General features: G+C 40.7%; 1 protein-coding gene across 1 annotated transcript in view; it reads right to left on the bottom strand.

Annotated features, from left to right (window-relative positions):
* The window catches only part of LOC111075289 (fibronectin type-III domain-containing protein 3A), a 140,791-nt gene that overhangs the window by 111,344 nt on the left and 6,952 nt on the right, over nt 1-22,495 (bottom strand). The window contains exon 2 of the mRNA XM_041593921.1: nt 10,362-12,909. Within this exon, the coding sequence (XP_041449855.1) occupies nt 10,362-12,585 (2,224 nt within the window). The 5' untranslated portion in view covers nt 12,586-12,909. The remainder of the gene's footprint in view (nt 1-10,361; nt 12,910-22,495) is intronic.

Here is a 22,495-nt window from a genome sequence, read left to right as displayed (position 1 = left end):
GCTTCTTGTCTAAGCTATTTCCATAATTAAATAAATAGCCAAATTTGCATTAAATTCACCTTCACCAAACCCAATATTTTACCTGCATATTTACACACAAAGTGGCATGTAGACTACCAAGAATAAATCCACTTAAACTGTTTTCATTTTCGCTTAAATCAAGTCCAAGTCCTTCAACTCTGAAGAACCACTCTGGCGAACTAGTTCACACACAAGTTCACACAAGTTCCTGTACATGTGACACAGAAAATACTCGCACTGTGTGACAAGTGGGCAACGTAGCTTAGAGACAAATCAAAGTCAGCTCAGGCGGCGCTCATCTCTTAGGGCATTTCAAATTGCAATTAGCCACACAACAGCCAAGCCAAAGCGATTAAGTCATGATTTTGATGGCTGACTGCTCAAAGCAGGACACAGATAGAAACAGAGAGTTGAGTTGACAAAGAGATGGAGACGAGAGATACTAGAGCCCAATGGAGGTAATAAACGTGCGATTACTTAACTCCATACAAATGACGATGTCGAGGAATTGTCGCATTGACAAAACTCAAATGGCGGCAAACACGCACACGGAGAAGGAGAGAGAGAGTGAGAAACATGGATAGGTAGAGTGAGTGGCAGAATGGGAAGGAGTGAAGGAGCTGGGTAGATGGAACATTAAACAATCAGTTTCACATTTGTGGAACCATTTTCACTGTCCTGCTCTGCAGGCTCCCTAAAGCTCTCCCTCACTCTCTCTCTCTCCCGCTCTCAACCAACAGGAAAACTTTTGCCAGGCAGCATCTACGACTTCATTTTGTATAAGTGTGTGTGTGTGTGCAGTATCTGTGTATATGTGTTGTTCGTGTGTTAGTTGTATAACATTACAAAACGGTACACATGTGCAATCTGTCTACGGGTTAAATTTGTTACGTTGCACACGCCATGCGAACATAAAAAGTGCATTTTCAACTTGGCACCAATCGACACTAGAGATTGCTTAGACTGGAAACGGGACGGGGCTCCATTTGCAGCTGCACCCAACCCCTCGCCATAGCGCCACACAACCTCCTGTGTACCTAGTTTCGTTTCGTATGCAAATTGTCGTTTAAGCTAAAAAGAAACACGTGACCCTTGTTCGACAATCGCTTCATATATTATTTAAGAACCAAGTAGGAGAAAGGATTTTCATTTCGCTACGCAGCAAAAATGTGGAACGGAACGCCACCAAGGACAGCGACAGCAGCAAAAATAAGCTACCAAGGACAGCTGTCCAAGAGGAAGACTTTTCCGTATGAAATGTTTCAACAATATTTTAAGTGCTCTGATGACTAATCATGGCAGAGCTCAGGTGGAATATTTCTCAGGAATTGTGCGATTTTAATGAGGCTCTCTCTTAACGAAAATCAACAAAGATTACCACACACCAAGTGGAAGCCACAGAGCCAGCTAATGAAATTCTTCGAACCAATTATAATACGAGTATCATTCGTAGTAGCTAAAACCACAACTTAATTTGGTATCACACACCCTACACTTTGCTGCACTTCGCTCTGGGATTGTCTGGGAATGCCACCTTAAATTGAATATAAAACGTAACATTCTCCTAAATCGGAATCACAAATGGAAGAGCAAGCAACGAGCCAAGAAATGAATGACACGATGGAATGGGTTACTGAGCGAGAGTTAAAGTTACATATGCACTCCATTCTCCCCCAATCTCCTCCCCCTTTTATTTCTGTGTCTTTCTCTCACTCTCTGGTTAGACATCCCTGCCAGTTGTCGTCGTGTCAAACTGCCAACAGCTAAAAGTCTTTGGCTAACTGGGGTGAAAAAAAAATCACACAAAAAACAAGAGTAAGCTTGGATAGATAGCTCTGTGGAAAGGAAAGTGTGGTACCTATTAGATGTACATACATGTGTGAATATATGTTATTTAATCGTTGACTTTCATCAGCTTTGGATCTTCAACGGTTTATTGTTTCTTTCGACAATATAATTTGATCCAATGGAAATGTTCAGCTGAGGTTCTCTCTAAGAGATTTATTAGTCAGTAAATATTCGAGGGGCGCAGTAATGAATTCATATACGAATAGCTCAAGGATGTTTCTTAAATATTTGTATACCACAAAAATTATTCTTCCGTTTGTTGCCAAGGGTATCAAAATAAACGAAACATCAAATTTAAACCACTTTAAAAATTGCTGGCGAATTGAAAATCCAACAAAATTCTACAAAACCTGGGCAACAGAAAATAAAAAATGTGGAGAGAAAAATAGAACGAAAGGAGAGCGAAAACTACAGAAACTGTCAAATGCATTATCATGGCATCTCTTTGCCAGAAGTTCAAAAGGTAAAAACCAAAGGAAATGCAGTCAAGTGCTTAGCGTAGACGACCAACCAGATCTTTGGTGAACTTATTTAAGATTAAAGATGGGCGACAAACGACAAAAGACTCTTTGGAAAATGATGAAAATAGCTTTGAAAGTAGGATGCATTTTTTTTAGATACTATTACATTAACTAAATCTAAATAGAGTGATTTTATTTGAAAAGTTTTCAAATGGATAGCGAAATTTGTTGAGCTGCTATGGCCTTGAGGTGTCGTCAGCTGTGAAGGCCAATCGGAAATCGTTTTAAAATGAATTCACACTCTCTTTGTTTGCCTTAAAATTAACAATTAATATTCAATAAAAACCTGTACAAAAGAAATCCGTACATAATCGTTGAGCAATGCAGAAAAAAATTTTAACAATTATGGGATTTGTTAAGCTTTCACATTCAATGATTTTTAATTATTTCAATATACTTTTTATTACCCGGGAGCTTTCATTGTAAACAAGATTAATAAACAAGTAAGTTTATAATCAATTTAATACAGAAATAATTCCGCTTTTGTTTGTACATTCAAAATGGAATTCCATGCCAAAAGAATCTCCGACATTACACCAATTAAAGTCTGTTTGGCAGATCAAAAGCAATCAAATCGATAAGTCAAAATGAATTACAATAAATGCACAGAACATTGTTTTCCACTTGAAGCAATTTCCGCCCGAATGTCGGAGTAAATTTGATATAAAACGCTGCTCACATATTTTCCATTTACCTAACTACAACCATCCAGCTTTTGTAATCCGCTTAAAGCTTTCTTAACTTAAATTTTCCACAGAATTTGGTGCAGCATCTAAGCCCTTATCATAGTTCTGCTTCCTGCTGGCTAAAACTCAAACAAATTAAATCAATTCCCCATCACGCATACGCCACGTATAACATAAATTCCCTTCCTCATCCACGTAGAAAGTTTTCCATATATAGATATAGATATATGTGGGTACTATGTGCAGCTTAAAGTTGTACAACACCCCATAGACAAGGTAAAGAGTAAAGCATAGTTAGGAGGAAAGTCTGGGTTCTCTTTCATACTCGTACTTTTTCCTGGGCTATGTTTTTAGGGGTTAAGCATATACGGTTGTGGCATTTAACAAAGTTGAAGGCAGCCGCACAGGCTTCTTCCAACATATGTGCGGCACGGCATGGCACGGTAAGGCACGGCACTCCTGCTTTTGCTGCACTTTTCCTTGGCAGCTTGAGAAACTTTTTACCCATGACTAAGAAACTTTTACGCCAGCCCAGCCCCATCGTAAGCGACCCTCTAGGCAACATTTTCAATTGTTGCACTTGCCTCTGTGCCTTGCAGTATCTTGTTCTTATTAGGATCTTTGGATAAAGTATCTCTGTGTTATTTGAAGACGGGGTTAGCCCCGTGCACTCCCAACCAGGACCAGGTAAAATAAAAATTGCAACCTAAGAACTATTTTAAAATTTTTATTAAAAAGTTACAAGTTTAATTTTTTCAATAGAATTAATAATTTATTAGAGTTATTTTTTAATTTTATTTGTGATTGATTTTTTTAATAACAGTTAATAAGAGTTATATTTGATGTTTATTTTGAAAGTACATCCCTGGTTGTAAGCCGTACTCGACGAGTACATATTGGCCGTCTAGGAGGCCAATAGGAGGTTTATCGTGCAAACAACATGTACTGGGAAACACATACAAAGATCTCCGAAAATAAATTTTCTTCAAGTTTTCTCTTTTTTCATATTATTATTCGAATAACTAGGTACACCTACAAATTTCGTTCATAGTCCTTAATTCATAGAAAATTCAGTTCTTGCGCGATAAACAGAAATAGAATTATTGTTATGAATTTGTATTGAAAAAAAACACAAATAATAATTAAAAATGATTGTCTGATGTAATTATGATTAAATTAGGAATTTTTGTTATATTCCATGTTTCCGTAACATACATATTTGCTTCACTCTGATTTATTTAGTTAAAATTAACATTCACACCTTTTATTTGCGGTCCCTCCTAACGCTCCAATTTCTAGTGGGTTTTCCTAAGCATCTAGCTATCTTCTTTTTGGTGGGTTTCTGTCTTTTTTTGTGCTGCTTCATGTAGCCACCAATTAAATTGTGGCTTGCAATCTGTGGCCAGAATTTTGTGACAATTATAATAGCACATAATTCCGCTTTTAATGTTTTTTTCGTAGCAGCAGAATGCTTTTAAAGGTTGAGATAAATTTCACGCCCCATGGAAACGATGGATGGGGTGGGGTGGGGTTTTGTGGCTCTTGGGAGGAGTAGCCACTCGACTATCCTTCGAGCCTGGCATCACCACCAACATCCTGAACCACAGAAATACACACAGCACAGCGAGAGATAGACAAAGCGAAAAGTTTGCTTGTTTGTCATGTTTGGTTTTTGGTCTACAACTCGCCAATTTGCGAAACAATCCAACCGTAAATGTGCGCCTCTCTCTGTGTCTATCTCTGTGTGACAAAATCCCTTTTGCATCTGGAGCGCTTAAAGCGCTTTAATTAAGTTCGACTTGAGCCGGATTGTTAGACCAAGTTGTGTGTGGGTGCTGTGCTGTGGTGTCTGCCACCCCCCACACCCAAAAAGCTGATTGAAAGTTGCAAAAATTGGTGTCAACACATGGCCCCAAAAACCCCCAACCAATAGGATTCTGCAATCTCTATCTTTATTCCCGTAGAAGTTTTTAGCATTTCATTAAAAACTTTATCCCAACTGTTTGTCATTAGTGCCACGTGTGTGTGTCTGTCTGACTGTCTGTGTGTATGCGAGTGTGTGTGTTGATTATCACGTTGCACGTTGCCCGACAACTACCGACAATTGAGAGTGTTAAAGATAGATTGCGGCTTTCAACTAGAAAACTTACAAAGATAAACAAAAATGGAAAATGGCTAAAAGTCAAATTGGGCTTTCGAAATGAGTTTGAACGAGCAAATGATTTGACTTGCTGGCAGCACATTGACATCAGGCTCAATTGGTTTCAATGGGCATAACATTATTAGATAGTTGGGAAACTAATATTTATCTAAGCGATTCTTGGGGAAACTTTTATGGCAAATATGAAGCTGGGTATTCATTGCTAAAAGGTTTCTAAATCAATTAATACAAAAGAAAATATGCCATAAATTTAAACTAAAATACTTTCTGAATTTATTTCTACGCAAAATTCAAAGATATTTACTTAAATACGTAATCTGTATATCTGATGGTCAACTTTAATATTGATATTTATATTCATATTTATTTTTATTTATATTCGAAATTCAGGACGAAATACTTATCTATGTTTATGTGATTACCTGATTGCCAGAAGCAAACCCACATCCTTGAGGTTATTGTGTGTGATTCTCTATGAATGCTAAGCGGATCTAAATGGATTTTGGGCATGTAGGTATATATAAGGAATATAAGTGAATATAATTTGCCCAGAGAGTGGTGCACAGATACCCAGAGAATAATCTCTTCTTCGTTGAAAAATGCAGAACTTTCCTCAATTTCGACATGTCTCGAGAGAGTTAAATCGACAAACCCCAAATGCAAACATGAGGAATGGGTATTTAAGACAGAGAGACAGAGAGAGAGAGAGAGAGAGGACCACCTACTTGCCTTGCAGACAGATATGTAGACACATATCGCAGTAGACAGCCCATGACTAATGCCACGCAATGCATTATATAAGTGCTGCTAATGCACACAAGAACATGCAGCAGAAATAGCAAATTGGGAGCGGAGCGGGTATTTTTGGAAGCTGGAAAAGCGGAAAAGCAGAGAGAATCGCTAAGCCGCGGGAGAGGGACAGAGACGGCGAGACATACCATTGTCGCAATATGACGCATACGCGTATATTTTATGGCCAACAAATATGGTAAAAATGGGAGAGGCCAAGGCACAAAATAGAGTCAAAGTCTGTGGCGGTGGCAGCGGCAGTGGCAGTGGCAGTGGCAGTGGCAGTGGCAGCAAGCAGTGACAGGGTGAGGCAGATAACTATGACTTCATTATGAGCTCATGCCCGTAAAGTGCAGCAAGAGCATACACCCAAACCCCAAACGCCATACCCCAAGCAAAAATTGTGAACCGGAGGCCCAACCAACCAACCAACCAACGAGCAAGCGAGCGACAACTGCCTGCCAGCATAAGCCAAACATTAATAATAAACAACTTACAAGCCATAAACCAATGGGATGCCGTCTACCAACAATTCCCGCGGCAACAACGAGCCTCAAATAAATTACAACCAGCCAAATAAACAACGACAAATAAAAAAAACAGAGAAAATTACATTAAAAGAGCGAAAGAGAGAGAGAGCGAGAGGGGGGAACCCCACCATTCAAAAAGCAGAAAACGCATTTCCAGTCAGCGCTGAAGCTGCAACACAAAAATTGGTTGGAAGCAAGGAAGCTGAGCATTGAGGGTATTATATCCTTTAAATGCCTTACAAAAATTTGTTTGTCATATTAAAAAGTAATAATACAATATAATCGTTTCCGAATGAGAAACTATCCAAGGAAGGAACTTCCTTGCTTCCAAATTATATCCAAAATAAATACTTTCCACAGCAATGTACCTGTCCTTCTTCTCCTCATTGCCAGACACCTGCTCAAAATCCGCTTACCCTCTCTACAAAAGGGTATAAAGCACGCACAGTGAGTGCTAAAATTATGACAACAGGCGGCTGATCCTGCACTGGCTTTAGCCCAAAAAAAAAAAAAAAAAAAAAAAAAAAAAAAACGGAATTTTAAAAATGGAAAATGGAAAAGGAATTCTCTCAACTGCCGGCCAAAAGCCAATGGAGATGGTAAAAATTGACACTGGACATGGGGACATCGAAGTGGACGTGGATGTGGACGTGGTACATGGACATGGACATGGACGTGTGGATGTGGATGCACGATGGCGACAGGCGACAGGCGACAGGCGACTGACTGAGGCAAAACGGGTACAGACAACAGAGGCGAATGATGCATGCCACATGCTACGCACTTTGCACGAACACACAAGATAAACTAACAAACCAAACTGATTGCCAGGTTCCAAAATACCATTTCTCCCATGGAAATGCGACCAAGTCAAAGTAGAATGTCTTTTCGGTCTTTTTATACCCGTACGAAAAAAGAGTTAAGGGGTATATTAGATTTGTGGTAAAAGTGGATGTGTGCAACGCAGAGAAGGAATCGTTTCCGACCCCATAAAGTATATATTCTCGATCAGCATCTCCGTACGGCCGTCCGTCTTGATGAGCGCCTAGATCTCAGAGACTATAAGAGCTAGAGCAACCGAATTTTGCTTCCAGACTCATGTGATATCACATGCCCTATGCAGTGCGCGACCATTTGCAGAGAAGATGTAGAATCTAAATGGTACATGTAGAATAAACATTGTAGATGTATGTAGATGTAGAGAGCAGATGTAGCAAAAAAATTTTAAAATGTTAAATTATTTTAAGATTTTACATAAATCATAAGCTCACAAATTTATAGACTGACTGAGTACGGGTATAAAGTAGAGTCGCGACTACAGAAGCGACTCACACGTTCCTTCTCGGAATTTCTTCCTTGGAATTTCTGGGAATTTTCTAAAGGATTATCTGTATGTTTTCTTTATTGCTCTGTTTACATCGTTTCTTGAGACTCCCATATTTTTTAAAGCATAACACACATTTTTTCTTAGCTGCTACCAAATTGAAAAATTGAAATTCTTTCAGAAATCGCTTCTGTTTTTTTCTTGGAACATCCCTGAAAAGAAATCTGCAAAATGGCGACAATGTACAGTAAAAGGCAAATGAAATACAGCAGCGAAAAAGACACAAACAGAAGGAGAAAGACAAAAGATGTATAGAGGGGTACTAGATGGCTAAACAGAGATAAAAAAAATGTTTTTTGGCAAAAAGCCTTGGGGTGGCAACGGCAACTAAAAAAATTGTTAAAAACTGTAAAACTCGTATGTGTAAGTGAAAATTGGCGAAAAACCGGCACAATAAAGGGGTTGGGGGGATTGGGAAATGGACAAACCATTCTCTCTGTGGGGAAAATGCGGTGTGTGCGTGAGAAAGGGCGAAAAGGGGGTGGAGCATGAGAGAGAGAAAGAGTTGCATGGGGCGCAACAAAACGACAGCGAGGAGTCCATAAGACCACAGCGTGTGGCGGACCAGTAACAAAAAAAGAAAGACCTACAAAATGGCCAGAAAGGAGGACGTGGCTCTTTTGGCAATGGAATAGAGGTAGGAGAGAGGAGTGGCCTGGCGTGGCGTGGCTTGGCTTGGCGTGGAGTGTCGTGGCATCCAGGAGCGATAGGAGACTCTGGTGACACAGTGTCATCTGCATACACACACAGCCATGCCACACACACACACACTCATACACACAGCTGGATATGGTCAAGTTGGCGCACAGGCAATTGCCTGGGAGTTTCGCCACACTGTTTGGATGACTTCCATATGCGCTACGGATTGATCCGAGAAAGAGATGCACATATACAATTAAAACAGAGTCGCCGTATCGGGCGGGGGGTGGGGGGAATGGGAATCTATACCTTGTTCAGGTTGAAACCCAAGAACTCGATGCAAATTGAAACAATTCCTGGTTTCATTCACAGCGGAAAATGGCAAAAGTGAAACGGTTTAGATGACACTGTGGGATAAAGACAATAGAGAGAGAGAGAGATGGAGGGAGAGAGGGAGAGAGGTGGTGCTATCACTGGAGGCAGGCAGACAGGCAGCCAGGCAGCCAGTTGACGTGTCTGTGTGGCAGTCAGTTGATAGCCAGCGATTAAAAAAAATGGAAGGAAAACGAACTCTGATATGCGATTTGCAGAACTGATACTGTTTGGGGCGCAGAAAGGTTTTTAGGAGTTGTTAATGGCCAGTGGTGAAAGGAAGCAGCTAAAAAGAGGTTATCTATGACAGAAAGCTCAACATTTTCAGACGCTTTAATATTATGTTGCAGCGTATCCTTATCCTCTATCGGTAGGGATATTTTCACATTTTTTTCCTTAAATTTTTTACTCTATTTCTCATAATTTACTCAAACTAGTCTATAAATCGTATACCTCTGCTTCCCGCCCTGTTGTTTGATATCAACGTTAAAATTTTAATAGTTTTACTTCCCCTTTCGACTTCAATTTTCTTTTGGATGTCCCCAAGTAACGCCCTTAGGTATATCCCCAGGTATCTTCTGCTCTGGGGTTCCAACCCCAAGGCAATTACCTCTCAATTTGCAAGTCCACCTTTGACTCTTTGTGTTTAATCCTCTGATGGCAAGACAACACACACACATACGCAACAGAATACAGTGCAACCTGCCTATGTCAACCTGGGGGCTGCCCCCAAAACTACTTATTGCATAGCCAAACAAACAGATTATTTGGCAAATAAACCAAACAAACAAACCGAAGAACTTACTCATGGCTTTTGCTCCAGAGCTCCCATGTAGCTGCTCAAGCCAGGTCGGTCGCCCCCTAAAGTGCAAACAATCACACACAAAAGGAGCGCCACAATGAACACCACAGTGCCACAGTGGCACAGCCCCCAAAACGCCCAACGGCTGTGAAATTAATTTTAACCCCTGACCGGGCCAGGACAGGGCGAGAGAGAGAGAGAGAGGCCAGTGCAGGCCAACTCTGTTGGCTTTGCTTAACTGATTAAACCCCTGAATGGGAATGCCCAGGATGCATGGACATGGTAGGGAGAGGCTACGAGAGTTGGTAATGGGTCCGGTCCGGTTTGGCCGTACCCAAAACCCCAACCGCAAAATGCAGAGAGGAGGGGAGTAGAAGGAGGCGTCGTCCCTTCGACTATCTCTCATGAATCAAAGCATAAAGTAATGGCTAAAGTTTTAAGGGAAGAGAGACTTGGGGATCGTGTCAGGCTTTTGCAGGCTGGACAAACTACATATATATATATATATACTGGTATATGTGGGATATATGGACTCCAAATAGCCCTAGGGCATGGGCAGCATGAACGTAGAAAAACTGTACAACAAATGTCATAAAACGGCCACTCACCTCGATAAACTTTGCTGCGTTTGCCAGCGGCAACGATTTGTTGCTGCTGTTGCTGCTGCTGTTGTTGTTGTTGTTGTTGCTGCTGCTGTTGCTGGACACTTGCAACGTCCAGTTGCACCAACAAACGAGGAGCTGAGGCTGCTGCGGCGGCTGCTGCTGCTGCATTTGTCACAGCAGCCACTGCCGCCGAATGTTGCTGATGTTGCCCATGTTGCTGCTGCTGATGATGATGAAGCTGCTGCTGCTGCTGTTGTTGCTGCTGCTGCTGCTGTTGTTGCTGATGATGAAGATGTTGCTGTTGCTGCTGCTGCTGTGCCAGATGGGGATGGGGATGATGGGCATGGGCATGTGGATGGGGATGATGTGCGTGTGGATGGGCATGGGCATGGGCATGATGATGGTGATGGGATATGGCGCCATTTGGCCCTGTCCCTGCTGGTGGTCCATGTGCCGGGCAATAGCTACGATATTCCCCATTGATGTCTATGTAAATTGGCGCCTCCACAAGTGGCCAAGCGGCGCCAGTCAAAGATGTTGCCGCTGTCGGTGCTGCCACTGCTGCCCCAGCCACTGTCACAGCTGTGGGGGCGGCAGCTCCTACTGTTGCTGCTGTTGCAGCTGCCACGGCAGCAGCGCCTCCTGCTGTTGGCGTCAAGGTAATCAATTGCACGGGCAGCAATTGGGCGCCATTTCCCGTACCCGCTGGCAAATGAATGTGTGGCATGCCGCCATGTTGAGCACAGTGTTGTTGTTGTTGCTGTTGCTGCTGCTTGGGGGACAACTGTTGCTGTTGCAAGAGTGGGAGCTGAATGTGCTGCTGCTGCTGCGGTGGCTGCAGCATTTGCTGCTGATAGTAGACCGTTGTCTGTTCATAAGCAGCATAGAGTGTGCTGCTGCTGGTGCCGGTGCCGGTACCGGTGCTGCTTTGCGATGTGGTTGTCGTTGTAAGTGACATGTTGCTGGTGGTAGTGGTGGTGCTGGTGCTGCTACCGCTGCTTAAGCCCACTGCCACTGACTGTTGCAACTGTTGTTTGGCCTTCAGGGCGGCTGGCTGAAAGGGTGGCGCCAATGGTGTCAGATTCGATTTATATGCCTTAATCAGTGCACTGCTTGTGGATGTTGCAGGTACACCCGACAATGCTGCTGCTCCCACTGCTGCCACAGCGGCTGTGTTGCTTGTGGAGGGATTTTGATTTAGTTGCTCCGGTATATCCATTCCATTCGGTTCTTTACGACATGTGGCCGGCACCCGATTATCGTTACTTCGATTATTGTTGTTGTTATCGACTATCGCAATGCTTGCTGGCGTTTGGTAATGGGTGAGGTTGCCCGACCTATCGATTACCTGATAACTTTCACCGATGAAAGTCACCAAATCGTGACAGGCCTGCTGCAGTTCTTGCGATGTACTTGCTGCCGGTCCTTGGGCAGCACCCCCATCAGCATCCCCATCATCATCATCGCTTTCGATGACATGTTCGATGATGCGAAAGTTATCGTAGTCTATAATGCGCGCATAGCCCATCTCTAGAGCAAGTCCTGTAAAACGGGCCACATTATCGATCTGATCTTGCTCCGTCTGCTCCTGTTCCTGCTCTTGTTCCACTGCCTGCTGCTCCTCCTCTGGCTCTTCTTCCCGTACGTCATCCTCTACCTGTTCTGGTTCCACTTCCACTTCTTCTTCAGATTCTACATCGTCTTCGTGCTGATCAGTGGCATTCGGAATGTGTCCCTCCACAGAATCAATATTTCGATCCACCAAATCTTGTCCATCACCAACGATGTCCTGTTGTTGTCTTAAAATATCGATGTTGTTATCGGTATCTATGCCATCGATGTTACTATCAATATTGTTATCGTTTCGTATACATTCTATATTGTTATCGATACTGTTATCGCTGTGCATAATATCGATATTTGTATGGTTCTCAATAGCACTATTATTTCGTATACCATTGGTTGCTGGCGTGGCTGTTGCCTCCGCTTCCGACTCCGTCTCCGCCTCCGCCTCAGCTTCCTCCACAATTTGAGCTAATTTTGTCTTCACTGGTTTGACCTCCGATTCATCATCCTCATCCTCCGATCCATCATCGCCATCCGTTTGAGTGCTGCTATCAATGAGTATTGTGGCTGTCGAGCCATAATAATCGCACTCGTCACAAACCAAATCCACTTTGCCATCGTTCGCCTCCACGTGACTGCTGACAGTTGCTGTGGCTGCCATAGTTTACCTGTGAGTCGATTTTGAGTCCTATAACTTTTGTAGAGTCTCTTTTGATTGGCTTTAATCTAGATTGTTGTCGTTCAAGTTAATAAACAAATGCAAATTTATATTGTGTTGCGACAACAACTGTTGCAAATTGTTGTGATTGCTGCTGCAAGGCAAGGACATATTGCCGTTGTGTGTCCTCTTGCTGGATTTTTTTTTTTGATCAAATTAAGACACACACACACGTACACGCTTCAAGGGGTTTGCCAGCAGAAAACAGGCAACAGTCATAAAGGCCAAGTTTTTGCCCTCAATTATTTACACCTGTTGAATTTCCACCTGCAATGAAGAAAGAAAAAAAAGCATAAAGAATATTGTTGAACTACGGGAGTTTTTCACTTTCTATCAACTTTTCCAACTCAAGTTTCCAGTCGAAAAGTTTGTATTCCACCACCCCACCCTTTTTGGTAATTGTTTATTGAAAGCCATAAAATATTTATTTTAATTAAAAGCAAATCATAAATGCAAGTAGACAAGGAGTGGGCAGTCTGGCCGCCTGTTGCCCTGGCAATTGTTTGTCTTGAACGAAATGCACAACAGATGGCAATTTCCTCTCCTTGTTGTTGTTAAACCAAAAGTTGAAAGAGGTTAATATATATATATATATAAATATATACATATATCGAAAGGCGTTCACATGAAAGCACAGCAGCAGCAGCAGTAAATATTTGCCCACAAACTTTAAAACGATATAAAAATACAATATTTTAAATTGAATTTCCTTCATAAACTAAACTCATCTCATCTGAATGAACGAGTAAATAATATTCTATGATGCAATTACTTTTAAACAGCAACAACAACAATACAATTATTCTGAGGGATTTTCTGTGTGTGACCCAATTATAAAGCCATTTATCAAACAAAAAAATATCAAATCAAAGTGAAATTTAAGCCAGTTAATAAATGAATGGGCATAAAACCGTAAGCCCTTAATTTATATGCATTTCGCTTTACTTGCAAATGCATTTTGCACAACGAAAATCAAATAAAATCACAGACTAGAAATAATATTAGTAAAATCAGCTAAATCTACACAATATGCAAATGCAAAATCCATTCAACAATCTCTCTCTCACTCTGCTTCTCGATGTCTGCCAAACACACACTCAGATTGGTCAATATGCAATATGTATGCGTAAATTGCGTTTCGGTCAACAATTTCAATATTTTATGCGGCCAACCTGGCGTATGAGCAATCTCCCTCTCTATATCTGTGTGTGTGTGTGTGTGTGTGTGTGTGTGTGTGTGTGTGTGTGTGTGTGTGTGTGAATGTCCGGCCAGACACGACCCAAAATTGTTGTCCTTGCGGCCAAGAGGCATATGAATAATGCATAGAGCATGGCGGTACGGAAGTTATTTTCTATTCAATTTACACTACTTAAATATTTTGGAATGCTCGGCTTATGGCAGTTTCTGTCTAAGCTGTAGCGTATCATACCACAAGTGTTCAGTCATGACAATAATGACAATATTTATCGGAATTTTACGTCAATATTTTGGTGTAGTTTACTTTTGGGGGCCAATGTATAAAAGGTGCTGCGAGAATCATTTAATTGGGGCTACATTTTATTAATATTTCATAGACTTTATTTTGCATGCATTTCCTCCTAAAATAATTGTATTATTTGTATTTTGTATTATTTTTTTAGAATATCATAGTGTCCAGAAAGCCCCCTGGAAATCTGTGCATCTAACAATGAGATTTGAATACTAAAATTTTAATTAATTTAGATAAATATTTATCCATTTTCTTGCGTAGGAAATCCGTTTGTTTCTGCATTAAAATACTTTCAAAACCATTTGCCAAAGCACAAAAAAAACAAATTTAGCTAATTGTCACAAGCTATTGACAAAATCATTTCAAATATTTACAACTTCATGAATTTGCAATTAAATTAATTAGATTCACCAAACACTTATCAAATGTTGATGCACAACATGCAGAGACCATAATTTGCTACATATTTAATATGATTAAATAGGGCTCATTAAAATGAACCAAAACAATGTTGTTCACACTCTCTTGGCAGCAAACACGTTAATTGGTCAACAATTTCACCAAAGCATAAATTTTCCATGAAAAAGTTTTTAAATATTCACTGAAAAGCGAAAAGTTTGCACAAAAATTAATTAGGCAAAAATTAAATTTATGGTGGCTTAAAAACACCGCCGCAAAACAAACAACACAGAACCACCAGAAAACCAATAGAAAATGTTATCTAAAATAAATTTTTAGAATACAATTTATCGGTGGAAAACTGTTGGGGAAAAATAGGGGAAAAAACTGTTTACAAAGTACGTACATATATCTACTATACCTATATACCGCAAAATATTTTGCGAGCTCATTTCCATTTCCGAATGCACGATTTCATAATTGAAATGCGGAAAATATATGTACCTTCAACTAAAGCAAATATTTTTAAACATTCCAATAGCTATAAAATCGGTGGCATGAAAGCATATATGTGCAATATATATATATATGTAGTGAAGGGAAGGTAAAGGGAAAGCATAGTTTAAATGATTCATTTTCAATTAAATATGCACGAACATTAAAATTAATGCAAAAATTATTTAATAAGCACGCTTTGCCCATAACATAATTGATAGTCAGAGTCAAAAGCTCACCCCCCCTCTGGTGCGTTTAGTGGGCGTGGCAGCCTTTATCAATATAAAGCCAGAGCTTGCGGGAAGGAGCCGAGGGACGTTGCAAAAAGTTGCGCGCATCGCAAACTTGAAAAAAAATGCAATTAAGTTGGCAGAGGCGCCAAAGGAATGGCGCTTAAAGGGGTTTGGGATATGGCATGGTATAAAAAAAGTAATACACCCAATGTGTATGTACTGGTTTCTGTGTGAGTGTGTGTGTGTGTGTGTGTGGGAGTATGTGGTTGAGCGCGTGCATGGCCACAACAATAAGTAAAGCTACAAATTTAATTAGCACTGCAAGAAGGCAAGAAAAAAAATGTATAAAACCCACAAACAGAATTAGTTGAGTTATTGCCACATGGTAAATTGAGGTGCTCGCTTTCAGTCCTTTCACGTGGTAAAACTTTAAGGATAAATGGTTGGTTGAATATAGCATGGAATATATATAGCTAACTCTCAAAAATAGATTAACAAAATATAATGAGAAACGAGCTTCAATAGTTTCAAAGCTGTTTCATACTTTCAGCGGCATCTCTCAACCAGTTTTCTTTGATTCTACAAATTTAATTATTTTTCTCAGCTATTTCTCTTGCCCAGTCAAAGTGCACCTGAAGCTTTGGCTGCACACACATCTCCACTGACAGGTGCATCGCTTTGTAGTCAACATTTTTTCACATATTTCATTAAACCTTTGTCCATGGCGTACTACCACGCCATTCCTGGGGCGCACATATCAATTATCTTCAATTTCGAGATCTATTAATGGAGTCACATTCTACGAATTTTATTTTTCATCACCAAATATTCGTAGAATTCAGCACTCACGATAATTAAATGTCATCCGAGAGTAAGGTTTCATGCAACATTACACCCTTTATCAAAGGGCAAATCCATCCTTGAATGCAGCTGCCACAAACAGCTTTATCTTTATCTTCCACGTATCTATGGCAACCTTAATCCCTCAAACAGTTTCGCTGCACGACCAAAGGAACGCGTTCACTTCAAATTCCCTCTGATGGCCATTTTGCACAAAGTCCTTTCACTTTAGGGCATCGTCTTACTTCATTTTATATCTGACTACGAAACTATAAGAACAAACTATTCCGCGCCACTTTCAACTCCAGGGAAGAGGACCGCCACAGAAGAGGAAATATATTGTGGCAGCCACGTGAACAAACCATACACGCGGTGCTCTCACTCAAAGTTTCACTCAAAAGCATTAAGTGCTCTCCGCAGTAACAGGCTCGCTCTCTCGCTGCCACCCACTCTCTCACGACGCATGAGTGAGCAACGGGGATGCGCCCCCCATTCACCCGCATCCATGAAACATGAAAAACCGAAACCAATTTCAAGCTTTCAGCGTTTCAGGACACGCAACAAGTTAGAGTTCATTTTTATGACCACCGGTGGCCAGACTGGCCAGCCCGCAACCAATATGCGTGCAACCCCAGCAAGTCGGTTGTGTAGGGGGGGGGGGCACAAAAACCCATTTACGACGCCAATTTCCATTTCATAGTTTCAGCGCCACCGTAGGGCATCATTTGGCTTATGAATCCGCAAAAGAGATGATGCTCTGCTGACCCCACGTTTGATGTCGCCCCCACACAGCTCTTGATCTTTGGGGTTTTGGTGGCGTGGACGCTGGCCCACGCTGCGTATGATTAATATGTGTATTAATTTGTTTTATTGCGCATACGCCACGTCTTATCTGAGATGCTGCCTCCCCCACAAATGATAAATTCGCTGCACGCGCGCATCCACAGCACATTCACATGACACGACATTTGACTAATGACAAACGGCCGCCTTCTCTTGAGAAACAAAAAAAAAAAAGGAACCCATCAAAAACTTTAATGGGGGAGTCGCACTTTTACACTTGGCAACAGAAGAAAAACGAGTCAACGTAGGAGAGATAAGAAAAAGTAGGTAAAGTATTATAACATGGCTAAAACGTTGACAACTGGCTAACAAATGAAATGCAAACATGTTGCAGCAGCCAGTCGGGAATGGGAAAGAGAAGGAATGCGAATGTGGGGAACGGGACGGGACGCCTCAACGACTGGGACGACGATGATGATGATGAGGATGATGAAGGAGCCATAAAAAAGGCAAATATATATGTGGGCCTCTAAGCCGCTCTTTGGATAACAGAATGATTGAGGGAGAACGCACCAGCACCAAAGATGGAATGCCCTCTTGGGAGGCTGTAATTCCATTTTGGAAACAACACAGTCAAACAAAAATAAACTGTAGGTGCAAAATAATGCAAGAATTTCGTTCAAGTCAGATTAATTGATTGATGGATGTCTATAGTTTTTATATTTTGTTTTTATTCAATTGTAAAATCGATAAAATATTTATACAGAAGCAATAAGATTTTTCCTACGAGTATCTATATACCCCTTTACTTATAGAGTATAGCGCAAAAAAAAATACAAAAAAAGGGAGAAGAAACTCCAACCAAATGAGCGAGCACCGCTTAGCCTACATTTCTCCTGGCTGAACAAAAACATAGAAAAAGTCCTGAAAATAAATAAAGTTTAGGCAGCAAAACGCACATTGAAATACCCTGCGAAAAACACAGGGAAACAGTCGCCCAAACCCTGATTATGGCCATATATAATAGGCAAAATCCAATAAGACAATTTTCCAACAAAAGTTTCAATCCACAAAACTTGTACTGCAATAAAAGTGCGCGTAATAACCGTAAGCACAGCTAAACGTACATGCTGCATAACAACTTTTAAAGCTTATCAAATATATTAAAGAATGTTTTAGCTTGCAAACTCCTGTAGAGAATGATAATACCCTGGCACAGGGTAAACAGAATCAAATGTAGAAAGAGGCTTGCAGACAGGCAAGCAACGTGAAAGGAGCTTAAGGATTTAAGCCCAAACATGGCATGGAAACATGGTGAGGTGGGGGTGGCAGTGGCAATGGCAGGTGGCAGGTGGCGGTGGCAGAAGGCGACAACGAGTGGGTAGCGCTACGGGGATAGAGGTTGAAATGGTGCCACCACAATGGCAAGAGCTGGAGTTGTCTGTGTGGCGGCCCAACGGTGTGAGTAATTAAGACGCAAGTGCGTAAAAGTTGCCCGCATGAAAATGACGCAAAACGTTCAACAACCGTAGACCAGGAGAAATGTGTCTGAAGAAAAAGCAGAATAGACAGCTGGAGATGGAGACGGAGACGGAGACTGGGGACAGCACTGAAGCTGGAGAACTGGGCACTGGCAATGGAGGTGGAGGTGGAGCTCTGTAGATGATGCTGTTGATGAAGCCCCCACTCCAAAAAGTAAGCACAAGAAATGGCTTCAATTAATTGACTTAAGCAAAGAACAAAAACAACAAAAACAAAAAAAACAAGGAGTTGGGTGGCACACAGCAGGAGAGCCACAAGCACAAATTGTTGCTGTCGGAAAAATATTTTATAATTTTTTTTTGTTTTCTTCGTGGCATACTTTCAGGCATCGCTTGGCTTTCCACTGTGTAAGAGCTTTACTCTTATCGCTTGGTAAACCCGAAGAAAATAAGCTTAAGTCTAAGTCAAACTGTCTTAAACAAAGAACATTTTAAGCAAAGAAATTTCAATCAAAATTCATGGAAAATCAAAAATGTCTCAAGCATAAGAAATGAAGTCAAAATTGAGATAAAATCAAAGTGTCCTAAATTAGTGATATTTTACTCAATAAAATATGATGACTTAAGCAGAGCAAAATCAAGCAAGAAAAATTCAAGATCTTCAATATGAAATTTTGAAAGAAATTTAATCCAAAACACAAACCTTTCTGACCCTTCTTCAGGTGTTTCCCTTTAAGCATTTGGCAATGTCAAGAAAGTTCAAATTACTTGCCGTAACAGCTGTCTTTTCATTGGCTGCCTACCCCCCTCCCCAAAAAACAAGTCAATTAAAATTGACAATCTAAGGATATCAAATTTGTCAATTGGTTGAGAAAGCACGTCCCTGACATAAAACTAAATTACAAAGGCCGTGCACAGGAGAAGAAAGAGGGCGGGCACACAAAATACACCACGAGCACAATAAACAAAGTGCAATTAGTGATATACGAGATGGTTGCAGTCAGGGAGGTGAAACCATCACACAAAGGGAGTTTCGCAGTATACACGTACTGGAGGGTAGAACAGGTCAAAGTTTATGGCAGAATGCAACTCATATTTTATACAAGGCAGAAATGTCTCGGTTGCAGGACATAAAACATTTTACTGTGGGTTTGGGGTTGGGGTTGGGGAAAAGCCCAGCCAAAGCCCTGACACTGATGCTGACACTTCCACACAACTCATCTGTCGCTCTCTACGAGAAATGAGAATGTGGCATGTGGCAGGGTGGGGATGGAGGTATGGAGGTCTGTGGCAGTCTGTGGCAGTCTGTGGGGCACTGGCACTGCCCATTGTGCATATAATTTGTCACTTGCATGCTCTTTATACACACACCAAACATGACCAGCAGACGGAAGGGACACACACAGTGGAGACAGTGGACAGGAGACAGTGGCAACTGAAGAGGAGACAGCAGTGTAGCGGAGACACAGTGCCACAGAAAAGAGATACCCAGACAGCGGACAGAAGGCAGGTCATATTTTCGAATAAAACACAGCAAGTATAACTGTCAAAATGGTGAAAATGTCGTTTATCACACACAGTCACAGTCATATAGTTATGTAGTAGTCCCTACATATACGCATACCTTTGGGGCCCACTGTGTCACATTCACTGTTGACTCTGCATAAATGTCAAAGAAGATATAAAATCGTATGTCGTGTGAATTTGTCTGGCCGGATGGGCCAACGTTTGTCCGTTCAATTGAGAATATTTGATTATCAAATTAAACTTAAATAAATTTCCTGAATTCAGGAAATTTTTCTGAAAATTGCAGTCAGGAGAATTCAATAAATACAGATTTTAATTTTGTGAATTGGTAGCAAAAACTTTAATATTTATTTACTTTAAAAAACAGTTAAAGTCACTTCCAGAAACTTGACTCAAAAATGGATGTAAAATGGTTCTAAAATTGTAAATTAAATAGAGAGCTATCCTCTCTTTTTAAATTAGAAAATTATGTTGATTACTATGAGTATGATTGATTACTATTGACCTGGATTACTATCTATTATTATATTTTCTAACCACATTCTAACCATACTTATATTTATTTTTATAACCCTCTGTTTATCCCGCTCTATAATCTGTATATCTATCTTTATGACTATCTCCTTTCGCTAACTGTCCAGTAATCCATCATCTGACATTGAACTAATCATATCACAGCCATAGCCTATATAAATATCTATTAATATATTCAAATACATACGTATATATATTTTTCGACATTTCCTATCTATGCTTTATCTATTTCTGCATAATTTCGTACTATTTAATCGTATGTATATCAAATATCAGCAACTACCTTTAGTTGCTAACGAAATGATAGTTAATTTTATTTTCATGATGCATCCCTTAACTCTTAATCTAGATTAATGGATGCTTCTTAAATTGATTCATCTTCATCCCTTTATTATGATACATCCTTCCATTTACCACATATCTATTCTCTTTTCTGTGCATTTCTTTTTGTTGGCTACCTTTGCTATTTATATCTCAGTTCCTCTTTCCTCTTCACCAACGCATACCCAAAGACAACACCTTGTGGAACGTAGAGCATCGACCATTATACCTCAGCATCAACGTTTTTCTCAGTTTAAGTTTTATCCCTTGCCATAAATAATAAGCGTGAAGCGTGTCTGTCATACATAATTGTCATTCTAAAAATTCCTTATGCTTATATATCTCTCTCCCTCTCTCTCTGTCTGTCTGTCTGTCGCTGCTCCTATGCTCTATGCTCCCTCTCTTTCGTTTGTGCATACAAAAATCTAGTCATGTTTTGTTTGGGCACACTGACAAGTGTTAAAATAATATTTACACTGCATTTTAAATGGCATTTGCAGCTAAAAAATTTTCCTGAATTTTCCTTTTGTTTTTTGTTTTTTATTTTTGTGTATTTTCATCTGCAGCACAGAAACCAAACAATCAACAAACGAATTTCCTGGGTAGTCCGGGATTTTTTTGGTCTGGGCAGAGTCGGCAAAATGCTACAGCAACCGAGGGAAACATCAAACATGTTAAATAAATGTTCGCTTTGGGCCACGTTTTTCGTTTCGTTCGGGCCTGTCTTTCTGGCTTTTGTGGAACTTCCCAGCTTCAACTGATTTTTTGGCTGTTTCTATTTTTAGGCTTCTATCCAAAACGGAAATCAAACAGAATTTAACCAGCACACACACACACATACGCACACAAGGATATTCACACGGAAAAGAGCAGTGACGCGCGACGCGTCTGTTGTGGCCCTAAAGCCAAAAATCATAGCATACTTTAATGCGCTGCCCACGGGTCCATTTCCGTTTTTGCATACAACCCGTTTGCCGGTGGCACGAAGGGTATGAATGGCATAAGGATTTCTTTGAACTGTTTCCCCAAATAGCATCAAAAATATTATGAACAGCAAAGAAAGGGTCCATCATGATTGCAGTTGCCACAAACACGAGTAATATCTGGATTCAGGAAAACCTTTTCAAGTATTCTTTTCATATTCTATGCCTTGGCTTAGCACAAGGGTATCAATCATTCGTTTTATTTGCCTCGTAGTCGCATGCTTCTTAGCCATTTTTTACATCCATATTGCGTATTGGAGCGACGTTCGAGTGCCGCGGCGTGTCACGTGAACGCTTCGATGGCTGCCATATGGCAAACTCTGTCTGACACTTTTTGATTAAATTACCGTTGCCTGTCAATAACAGCGACGGGCCAGGAGTGCAAAGCAGCGGCATAAAGGCTGCTCTGTCATCACTCTACCTCCCCTCTCCCTCGCCCTCTCTCACTCTCTCTCTCTCCCGCTCTATTCTTGCAGTTTTGCAACTGTCAAAGTTTTTATGCCATAATATTAATATTGTTGTTGCAACTCAATGAAAGCTTTTTTTGTTCAGCCCTGTCATCATATCAATTTGCAACATCCACGCATTATTCTCATGGTGCTGCTGCTTCTGCTGCTGATGCAACAGTAATGACATCTTGACTTGTCAGTCAAGTTTGACAGCTGTTTAAGCTCTAATTGCCACTATAAACATGATTGATGCCTCGCCTATGTGCACCCGAAAACTTTGTCCTTGTTTCGCTTCTATACAAACAACTCTCTCTCTCTC

The sequence above is a fragment of the Drosophila obscura genome, unplaced genomic scaffold (genome assembly GCF_018151105.1).
Source record: "Drosophila obscura isolate BZ-5 IFL unplaced genomic scaffold, ASM1815110v1 contig_200, whole genome shotgun sequence".
Classification (NCBI taxonomy): Eukaryota; Metazoa; Arthropoda; class Insecta; order Diptera; family Drosophilidae; genus Drosophila; species Drosophila obscura.
This window is presented reverse-complemented; position numbering and strand designations above follow the sequence as displayed.